Raw genomic sequence first — 12,104 nt, 5'->3', positions numbered from 1 at the left:
GTGAGTGAATTAAATTATCTAACGTTTTAAAACATGACTGATTTTGGAACAATTGTTCCAAACACTATCATATTGAATTTTTTATAATAAGAAAGTTAAATGGTTATATTTTTATTATACCGACTTGTCATTTAAAGGTATAATCAAGTTAACTTAAAACTAGTAAATTGTTTTTTTTTGTAGTTTACTCAAAAATATTGTTTAAAAAGAAAAATGATTATAATAATATAAAAATAACCAAACAATAAAAAATAAAAAAAGAGCATTCAAAATGTTATTTAGTTATGAAGAGTTTCATTAAACTTTCTGCTAATCAGTACTGATATATATTGAGATTTATAAAATATTTCTTATTTTATTAAAATAATCTTTTTAATACAGCTCATTATTAGTAATTAATCATTTTTAAACTTGCTTTTAGTTGAATTAGTAAAGCAAATATTTTTATATAATTTTTTAATTAATTATAATACTATAGTAATAAAGCTATTAGATATAATAAAGCTGTTTATAGAAAGAATCTTAGTTATATATATATAAATGTACGTCCAATTCCTTTATACGTTACTTATTCGTAACATACTCGATGACGGTCTTCTTTCGGCTGTAACTTGAGCGATAACGTTATTGAAAGAAGGTCTGCGATCACGGCTACTACTCGATACAGATAAATAATCACCACTACATGATGGTCTTCTATTTGCTTGATGTAACGACGGCGTTAAAAAATCATTATAATAATGACGTTCTCTTAGCGGTACGAAATCACTATAAACTGAATTTCTTCGGTCACAAGACGGTCTTGGAGATAATAATAAACCGGTGCTGCACGATGGTCTTCTTAAAAACCCGCTTACAGATGTACGTCGATCGATCGATTGTATCGGCTTATTTTGACCGATATTTGATGTCGATGAACTATCGTTTTGTATTAACGATTGTATATCGATAGCCGATTTCGTTTTTCTCGGTGGATTTTGTCCGGTTAATGTATTAAAACTTCCTACGAATACCGAATTCTGTCTTGGTCTGACTAGTGTTCTATATGTAGGCGGTACTGATGCAAATATTGGCGGTTCTAACATGTTGAATTTTGAAAATGATGTTCTGTGTTGCGACTGAAACAAAAATATATATATATATAAATTAAATTCAATTTATTTCAAATAATTATTACACAAATATAAGTAAAAAAACTAACGTGTACGCCTCGTTTTTTACAGTTTAAAATCGTTTTATTAATACTTAATCATACAGGCAAATTAATCTTAAACAGGTCCGACTTTGACGTGAACAGCTAGTTGTCAAATCTATTAATCACGTAACGGATGATGTCAACCATGCAGTAGCGACTCGCATATAGGCACTGTCGAACTGCAGCACCACTTGATATTATCGATAACATTTAATATAATTAGTCCTTTTTTCTTTATACTTGTACAATACATAATCCTTAAGCTTAATGCTACCTCGCAGTTAGAAATACAAAAATCTTTGTACGGAACTGTGCGATTTACAGTTCCACCGGAGTGGTGTTCGGCTGTTAGGAAGCTATATGTGTTTGGCACATAGGAAGCTGCACACGAGGCTGTGAGGGAGAGAGAGCGCTGTTGTTCCCGTAGTGCCGATTCAGACGTGGTGATGGAATGTAGTTTTTTTACTCCGCAAGCGTATTGAACGTTCCTTTCTCTTTTCTAGTTTAGTCGGTGGAAGGAATATGAAAGCGATTTAGTCGTTTTTTTCAGTAGTGATCAGAAGATGATGAAAAGCAAGAGCTCTTTGATTGCTAAATCTCTCTAAAAACACGCTGGAAGGGCGAAAGAGAAGGTAATCAGTAAAAACTAATTACGTGTTAGTTTTTGTGTACATAGAAATTCAAATGAAGTACATTGGATTATAGTGTTTTTAAGTGGATATTATGTTATCAAGCTGAAGATGGATACAGATTAAAACCGAACGAAATTGTTGAAACATACTCTAATATCGAAACTGACATAAGGAAAATACGAATGAAATTCTTCGGATACCTTTGCAGGCTGCCGGAAAACCGACTGACCAAAAGAATAATCGCGTACTTAACATCATTAAAGGTTGCAAACCCCTCGCTCGCAGAAACACGAAAAGATTTAGAACACGCTGGAAAGGATCATAGACAGAAACACATACAGAAATAAAATAGATAAATGGGGAATTAAACCAGAAGCGCCGAAGCCTAAACAAAATCGTCTGAAATGGTTTGAAGAACGGAAGAAGGCCTTTTCTAAAGAATGAAAGAATTTTGGAGGGAAAAGAAGAAGACCAAGTGAAAGAAATATGAATCATGAATGCTTAACTCCTCAGTTAAGCATTCATGATTCCATGATGGTTCAATGGTGGACTCCAATGGAGTCTTCCATTGGGAAGTTCTCGACTTATAATATTAATAATAACAAAATATATATATATATATATGCGAGAAAAGTAATGAGATTGGTAACACTGAAAGCGATCTGGCAACGCTGTGTCTAGCGGTCTGTGCTAGACCGGTTTGTTCATCCCTTCCACATGCTCAGTACGAGTTTCAACTCCGTTCAGCCAACACCTTATTTTTGACAGCGCCATTGTTGAAGTTGTGTTTTTGTGTTGTGCTATACGAAAATGGAGCGTCGGAATTTAGAGCGACCTTGTGAAATCAACTTTTGTGTTAAACTTGGGGAATCCGCAACTGGAGCCTTTCAAATTTGAAACAGGCCTGTGGGGAACATTGCTTACGTACCAGTTTTCCACTGGTACAAATCATTTTTGGAAGGCCGAGAACGTTGAAAATCAACCTCGCTCAGGAAGACCTTCAACTTCAAAATCTCACGAAAACGTTGAGCGTGTGAGGGTTCTGTGAGATCAGACCGTCGTTTAACAATAAGCGTGATGAACAAACGGTTAAATTTAAAAACTTTCACCGTACATAAAATTTTGACAGACGATTTGGACACGCGAAAGGTTTGTGCGAAATCGGTACCGAAAAACCTCACAACGGAACAAAAGGACAGTTAAAGAAACCTGTGCGTTGATCTTCTTGAGCGGATTGACGACAACCAAGAATTCTTCAATCGTGTGATCACAGGCGATGAATCCTGGATATTTGAGTACGATCCTGAAACAAAGCGCCAAAACGAAGAGCGGCACAATCCGTCATCTCCTCTATCGAAAAAATGTCGAATGAGGAATCAAAGATCAAAACCGTGCCGATTTGATTTTTTTGACAGTAGGGGTATCGTGCATAAAGAATTTGTTCCACCAGGACAGACTGTCAACCAAGTGTTTTGAAAGTGTCTTGAAAGGCTCAGGAAAAGAGTGATTCGCGTGAGATCAGACAATGCAGACAACCGAATACTTCATCATGACAAATGCCTCGTGTCACACGGCCATTTCCATCAGGGAAGTTTTGACCTCAAAACGCATTTCTAAGGTTCCTGAACCTCCCTATTCACCTGATTTGAATCCTTGTGACTTTTTCCTTTTCCCGAAATTGAAACGTGTCTTAAAAGGACGTCATTTTGGAATTCTGGAGAACATTCAAAAGACTGTAATCGACCGGTTAAAAGACCTACCGGTTGAAGGCTTCCCGCGCTGCTACTAGGAGTGGGAACGACTCCGCCGGTGTATAGCTGCCCAAGGGAAATACGTTGAAGGGGATAATATTATTGTTTGAAAAAATACAAACTTCGGTAAGTAAAAAGTCAGTCTCATTACTTTTCTCACACACCTCGTAATATATATATATATATATATATATACATACACAAGTTTTTTCTAATGTTATACATGTGCTCAATTGTGATTTCTCAATCCGATCTTGAAATACAAATTTTCCATTAATAAACACAAAATAGGTAAAAGTAGTGGAAAATCGACATCTTTTCATACGAAATTTTTTGTTCATTTTGACACGTAGAATCTGAAAATATATAGCCGGCCTAATATTTCAGGTCTGTATTTATCTTAATAATATTTATTTTAATAAATTAATATGGACTTGAATTCAACTATTTTTATATTATAATTAGTTGTATATTTTTCGATAATTATCTAACCAAAACCTTAACACGATTAGCATACTTTAACATTTTTTCTACGTCAGCAAATTTAATAAAGTATTAAAACGGCATACTGACACAATTTATGCAGTCTCAATGTGTCCTTGCCCTCATATATTTTATTTTATTACCATAGGGTCAGAGATAATCCTTTTTTCCTTGGAATGAATGGTATATAAACTAATAGTAAAAAAAAATAAAATTGGAAAGAGGGCTGATGATAAAAGATGTAAGGAAAGGTTGATTTTCATCCCTAAACCACTCTCTACTATGTACTCTCTTTGTAACATCTCAGTTTTGCTTACACATTCTATATTAGTACGAAAAGCTTCATCTTCCTCCAAAGAGTTCCCTTTAAATCTACCTTCTACTTCTCTCTCTCTCTCTCTCTCTCTCTCTCTATATATATATATATATATATATATAAAATATTCAGGTCACATCATTTTACTCATTCACTCACTCACTGATTTAAAACGTTCATTCATAGTACACGTTGAATATAAACGAACTATTTTGTTTTTCGTTTATTTTTTTGAACAAAATTTGCATTTTACGTGTGTCATTGAACAATGTGTATTTTAAATATATTTTTTAAAACATTTTATGAATAAATAAAAACAATTTATATTATATATACATTGAATAACTTTTTTTTCTTTTTTTTAACTCCTGGACCACCGTTAGATATTATTTCAGAGGATGAAATGAATGGTTTGTAGCGTGTGTTAAAATGCCGTGCCTGACCGGGTTTTGAACCCGGGACCTACGGATAAAAGGCCGAGACACTACCGCTTGCACCACGGAAGCCGGCAGCATTGAGTAACTTGTATAAAATAATGTGATGTGGACACCACACGATTTCTTTGTATCCCTATTAAATTACATATACACATTTTTTTTAAATGAAAAAGTACATAAAATTTTATTTCACTAATAACTTCTGGTTACTTTTTTATATTTTAATTTTATTATTATTATTTGCAAAAAATATTTATTTTAAAAAAAACTTTTTTAATAAATAAGTAAATTTATTATTAATAAATCAATTATTTTTAAATTTAAAAAAAGCTAAACAAAAAAAGGAAATGAAGTCGGATTCGAACCGATGAGCCTTCTCCTTTTAAGATCAAAATATTTCATTAATTAACATTTTATTTGGCTCTAACTCTGAAACCGATGAAAATAAGTACCGCTTATGATATATCGTTTATATTCGATATATCGTTCCAAACATAATTTATAAAAAAAAAAAACTACAGTAGGGCTTCTTTCGACTTCCTTGTACAAAGTAAAGGAATTGTGATCGCGAAAAATTTCGACTTTCAGATTTTCACGGAAATATTCATTTTGACTAGATTCGGCGTGACGTCTCGCATAACTCAAAAACGATTTGCCGTACGATGTATTGAAATCTTGGATTTAGCACTGTTTTAACTAGTTGTGTACCTTCTCGTTTGATCAACCGACTGGACCAAAAGTGTCTAAAAAAGCAAAGATCCAAAACAATTTGGATTTTGGACTTTTTCTTAACAGCAGTAATAATCCCTCTTTGAGAACTTTTAAGCAATATATCATAAGCGGTACTTATTTTCATCGGTTTCAGAGTTATAGCCAAATAAAATTTTAATTAATGAAATATTTGGATCTTACAAGGTGAAGACACATCGGTTCGAAACAAACTTCATCTCCTTTTTTTTTAATTTAAATGTATTGATTTATTAATAATTATTAATATACGACTGCAAAAAAAAAATTTTTACAATAAAATAATTCAATAATAACAGAAAAAAAAAATGGAAAAATATCAAAATTTATTAATGAGATAAAATTTTATGTACTTTTAAAAATGCGCATATATAATTTAATAGGCGTTCAAGGAAGTCATATGGTGTCCGCATCAGATCTTTATTCGGAAGAGTTGAAATCTAGGCGAAATCTTTCGCTAGCCGTAACTAAAAAACAAATCGTTTCCAGTATACGTTTATATAAACATTTTTCATTATTTTCACTAGAAATTGTTTATTTCAGAATATGTTGTGAAGGTTTCATTGTTTCTTCGTGGGACACTGTACAAAATAATCCAAATTAAAATATTTTATCACAAAGAAAAAACAGATATGTATAAAGAACGTTTGTTTGTTTGTTTGTTTTAACGTAAAAAATATATACCATTTTAATATTATAACAAGTGAGTAGAGAAATTAATGGAAAATTTTTAGAGAAAAATAAACGTTTTAGATACGGAATGACATTTTATCATATGTGAAAATTAGAACGAGAAAAAAATTCGTTTTAATAATTCATAACTTTATATATTATTTTTTTAGGGTAAGGAAGATGAAACGGTAAGAATAATAATAAAATAAGGAAAAGAGTAGACAGTATGGGAAAAGAAGGTAAATTGAAGAAGAGAAAAGAAAGGGGTTAAATATTTTTGAAATCGGAAAATGAGTCGCTGTAAATGGAATGAGAAAACGGAAGGAAATAACTATAATGAAGAGAAAGTGAATATACTGCAGATGGAACAAGTAAGAATATATTAACTTAAAAAGGAGGACTAAATAACAGGAAAAGAGGAGAGGACGTGGACTGTAATTTTGAAAGCAGTTGGTTGTAATGTTGGGAAGTAATTGTATGGAAGTTGAGAAAGAATATAAATTGATGAATATAAGGATGTAAAATTCAAGAGCAGGAATATACAAAGAAGAAGAGGGGGAAAAAGATAAACTAAGGGGATTGGTCAAAGGAATCAGCGCGATAAAGAGAGGTATAACAAAACAAATCGGATAAAAATTAATATGTATTAACACACTTGAAATAATATCAAAAACGTACGCACACACACACACACACACACATATATATATATATATATATATATATATATATATACAAAGTGATTCAGGAGGGTAGGGCAATACATTGACAACTCATTCTAGAGACTAAAAATAAGAAAAAAGTTCATATAAACATAGATCCGAAAACGCTTCGTTGGCGAGTTATACAGACTGAAAGATTTCGCCCGCGTTTCAGTTCCTCCGGGTAAATTAGGACTTTCTGAAATTCTGGGAAGGCCAATTAAGGAGCAAATACGTTTGTTTCTTACGGGTTTTGAGCTGGGAAATCGAAAAAAATAGGTCCCAGAACTGTATCTCTCTTAGTTTTTAAGATATTCCGTGTAAAACCCCAAAAATAGGGTCAAAACACATTTTTTTTTCGTTTGACGTACAATAAAGTTGTTAAATTGGCAATAAATCAAACATTTTTTAAACTTAAATACTAGAGAATTTAATTATAAGAAGATTGATGTAAATAATGTCAACAAAAAAGAAATAAAATTTTAAACATGTCGACTTTTATTAACAAGAAAACCGACGAAAACCTTAGAAGGAAATGTTACAAAAAAAGAAAACAGATGTGTCTAGTAGGTACAATAATTTTAGACCTACGGAAAACAAGTTGGCAACACTGATTTTTTTCATCACATTTTTTTTAAATACTACTCATTGTTGTCAGTTAATTGTGGTAATGTGTTAAATAACATTTCGCTGATCAATCGTGTTTGCAGTATTACGTCGAATTCTTATCGTAAAAATTTCAGATAACTGTTAATAAGTGTAATTTTGTATTAATTTTACGGTGCGTAAAAACAAGTCTGTTAAGAAAAGTGAAATTCTGTTTAGTTTTGTTTTGAAAAATGCCGCGTATCTTCACTAATGCCGACGTGATTTTCATCTATGGATTTTGCAATGTAAGTGCTGCGGCAGCGGTTATGGAATATCAATATAGGTATCCCGGCCGTTTTGTACCAAATCGTAAAGTATTAATTAGATTTTTTAATAATCTTCGTGAGAACGGTACACTTCCCGGCGCTCATATTTCATCTGCACGACAAGCAAATCGTGCCGATGAAGGTGAAAATATTCAGCAGATGGTTCAACATAGTCTGGCAACGACTCTCTTAGAAACTAAGAGAGATACAATTCTGGGACCTATTTTTTTCGATTTCCCAGCTCAAAACCCATAAGAAACAATCGAATTTGCTCCTTAATTGACCTTCCCAGAATTTCAGAAAGCCTTAATTTACCCGGAGGAACTGAAACTCGGGCGAAATCTTTTACCCTGTATAACTCGCCAACGAAGCGTTTTCGGACCTATGTTTATATGAACTTTTTTCTTATTTTTAGTCTCTAGAATGAGTTGTCAAAGTATTGCCCTATCCTTCTGAATCACTCTGTATATGCAGGTAGCGCAAAAGTCACTTGACGCTTGTTTATAAAAGTACCGAATTTAATTTATTTTATTTATTACAGACCATAGCTACAATTCTATTTTATGTTCAAAAGTTTTCCATTTTCATTAATACATTTTTGTAGTCTTTTGAGAACACTGTTACGAGGGACAAAGTACCTAGTGACAATAACATTTGTCGATTGCAAAATCGGGTGTATGTATAAAGGGAAAAGTACTGGATATTTAAGGATCATATTGAACGAATAAGGGATATTTTGTTTTTTGCACAGCCCTAAAAAATATATTAGGAAGACTGGACATGAACTAGCGATGCCGGTAATGACAGTGTGGAATGGTTTATCGCTTATATACGCTTATATTACCTCTAAAGGTTTCTAGATATCCCGACGCCAACTTCCGACTTCTATTGGCCGACTTCTATCGCTGAAGCAAGCGTAATACGACTTGCTTTTACGGATATGCTGCATGGATTTTTCCTTAACTGTAAGATACACCAGAGTTTTATTTGGCAACTAAATGGTGCGTCTCACTGGCAAACTCTGTAAGGAGTCGATTGAATGAAATTTTCAATAACCGGATCGGTTCCACGGACTCGATGTCAGAACGTGTTTGCGATGGTCATCAGCCCGCTCTCCTATATATCGATTGCATGTCTGCCATGCGACGAAAGATTTTAATATTGAACACTTTTTGGGTAAACTGCGTATAAGTTAGTCTATTATTTTATTTCTGATCCTTCTATGTAATTCAAAGTTAAGAATCAAGTTGAATTACAAAGAAGTGTGAAGAACGTAGAACGATTAGCCAAATATCACATGAAACTAAGATACTGTCGGGTTCTAAATAAAGGATTCACAATAAATTGGATGTCACTATTGAGGAAGAACAGTATGGGCTTGGAAGAGGTGTTCGAACAAGGGACGCTAAGAAGAGTAATAGATGAGAGATGCACGGAAAAGAGGCGGAGAGTATATGTTGCATTCGTCGGCCTAGAAAAGGCGTTTGACAGAGTTAGATGGGATACATTACCGCTAATTTTGGAAAAAGAGAGGAGTTGACTGGAAAGAGAGGCGCCTAATAAAAAAGCCCAGAGAATAAAAGTGAGGATAGGAGACAAATGGCAGGAAGAATAGGGATTGAAACGGGAATGAGACAAGGGCGATGCACGTCACCGACACTGTAAGGTAGACAAAAAACGATTGGGGCACGGCACAGAATGATAAATCTCAGATGGCAAATCTACGTGACAAATTAAGAAGTATTAAGGAGAATCGGAGAGAACAGGAAAATGTTAAATGCGATTTTATATAGGAAACGGAACCGTCTAGGATGATATTGTATGAGAAGAAAGTGTTTATTAGGGGATGTGAAAGAAGGCTTGAATGGGATAGGAAGGAAGAGATTTCAAACGATAAATATGATTATGGAAAAAGAAAAATATGCGGAAACAAACAGGTTAGCAAAGGATTGAACAAGGAGCCGCAGCCGTGAAAGGACCTGCCTAATGGGAGAGCACTATAAAGTAATGAATGAAGAGTTAAGAGATAAAAGATATTAAATAGCTTTAAAACCCGGATTTTCTTTATACACTTTTTTTATTCAACACATAAATAGCCCTCGCTACGTAAAATTACGTCACTCTATCTTAAAAAACACATCGTCAAATAAAATCCACGTAAAAATAAACGATAAACGAGAGAACAATTGATTGTTGATTTTATTAAAATAAAATTTAGTCCATTTTTTGAAATTTTATTTTCTGGGACCGTACAACATATATATATATATATATATATATATATATATATCAAAACGTGTTTTATCAGGGATTCAAGACATAACTAAGATTACACAAAAAAATTACTCCGTAAAATATAAAAAATAATATCAATTTAACCTTCCAAAAATAGAGTTTTTTAATAAAAAAATTTTCCTTTAAGTTAAATGAAATGTACTCATAGCTGTAAAGATAATCATTCAAATCGGTTCAGTATATTTTAAATTGTAATCGGAAACGGGTAAATAGAAAAAAGTAGGAATATTTTAATTTTTATTTAAATATAATTTATTTTACACATGGATAATATTGTTTGCAATAATAGAGATTTTAAATTAATTTTATCGTATGAGAGAAATGTTGTTTAATATTTAAATACCTGGAACGTTTTAAAAAGAACATTAGTACGACAATTAAATATTTACTTTATTTCTATACTCTTATGTTATTGTTTTTCTTTTTACACTCGGTTCATTTAATTTTTTCTTCTAGATAATAATGTACTGAAAAAAAAAACAAACGAACGAACGTGTTGTAAGCTTTGTTTAAAACCGGTATATATTTTATCGTCTGTTGTTTACAGTAAACAGTACGAGTTTATCTAATTTAGTTGATGTTTCATGGTTTTTTTTAGGGGTTAAATTAAACGCTGATACAAATCTATCAATCAGCAATAAATGTTATCAGTTTACCATGATTAAAACGGTAAAAACAAGATTGGTTTTTACAATTTAGTGTAATGAATCTGGAAATAAAATAGAATGGCGAAACAAGCGCAGGATGAAAAGAAATAAAACGGAATCGATAAATCACGTGATCTTAAAAAAGAAACACAAAATACAAAAAAATTGATGCGGGCACCACATGACTTCCTTGTACGCCTGTTAAATTACATATACACATTTTTTTAAATGCGAAGAACATAAAATTTTATTTTATTAATAACTTTTGATATTTTTTCATATCCATTTTTTATTATTATTGAATTATTATTTATCGTAATTTTTTTTTTTATAATCAGAGGTTAATGATAAATTTAAATAAAAAAAAAAAGTTAAAAAAAAGGAGACGAAGTCTGATTTGAACCGATCTGCCTTCCCCTTGTAAGATCCAAATATTTCATTAATTAAAATTTCATTTCGCTATAACTCTGGAACCGAAGAAAATAAGAACACTTATGATATATCGTTGAAAAGCTCTCAATGAGGGCTTATTACTGCAGTTAAGGAAAAGTCAAAAATCCAATTTTTTGGGGGGATTTAGAGCTTTTTTTGTACACCAATCCATTGCAGTCAAAAAGGGAGGTGCACAATGAGATGTTACCAACAGTACTAAATCCGAAATTTCAACATTCTACGGCTAATAGTTTTTGAGTTATGCGAGATAAATAAGTATGTACGTACAGACCACGCTAAAACTAGTCAAAATGTATATTTCCATTGAAATCTGAAAACCGAAATTTGAAAATTTTTTAATAGGAAAAAAAATAACGATATTCTTTGTTGAAAAATTTCAAAATGGCGGTCGTTTCAATTTTTCAATCTTAAATATGTTAGGAATTATTATATTTAACAAATTTTTTAAAAATTATGAAAGTTTTTTTGTGAACAAAACGACACTTTAGTCGTAAAAATCTGACGACAAACAACAGAGTTATTGCAAAGAGTAGGCCTAAACCGAAATGGTGGCCATCTTGTTTTTTATTATTGGGATTTTTTATCGTGGTTTCTGAAATCAGAAAATTTGATTTAGTTATCAAGAGAGTTACAATAATAATAAATAAAAAGAAAATGGCTGCCATATTGGTTTAGACCTACTTTTTGCAATAACTCTGTTGTTTGTCATCGGATTTTTAATACTAAGATGTCGTTTTGTTCAAAAAAAAAATGCTTCATAATTAAAAGCTTTTATTTAAGTTGCTTTAGTTATAATCAAATCTTGCAACTGCTATATGTTTTGATCTATGGTATGAAAATCAATGAAATTTGGTACACGTA

General features: G+C 32.1%; 1 protein-coding gene across 6 annotated transcripts in view; it reads right to left on the bottom strand.

Moving 5' to 3' along the window:
- Window positions 1-554: 554 nt before the first annotated feature.
- LOC142333864 (uncharacterized) overlaps window positions 555-12,104 on the bottom strand; it is a 782,720-nt gene continuing 771,170 nt past the window's right edge. For all 6 annotated transcript variants that reach the window (XM_075381431.1, XM_075381432.1, XM_075381433.1 and 3 more), the window contains one exon: window positions 555-1,118. In XM_075381431.1, the coding sequence (XP_075237546.1) occupies window positions 558-1,118 (561 nt within the window). In that variant the 3' untranslated portion in view covers window positions 555-557. The remainder of the gene's footprint in view (window positions 1,119-12,104) is intronic.

The sequence above is a fragment of the Lycorma delicatula genome, chromosome 13 (genome assembly GCF_047948215.1).
Source record: "Lycorma delicatula isolate Av1 chromosome 13, ASM4794821v1, whole genome shotgun sequence".
Lineage (NCBI taxonomy): Eukaryota > Metazoa > Arthropoda > Insecta > Hemiptera > Fulgoridae > Lycorma > Lycorma delicatula.
This window is presented reverse-complemented; position numbering and strand designations above follow the sequence as displayed.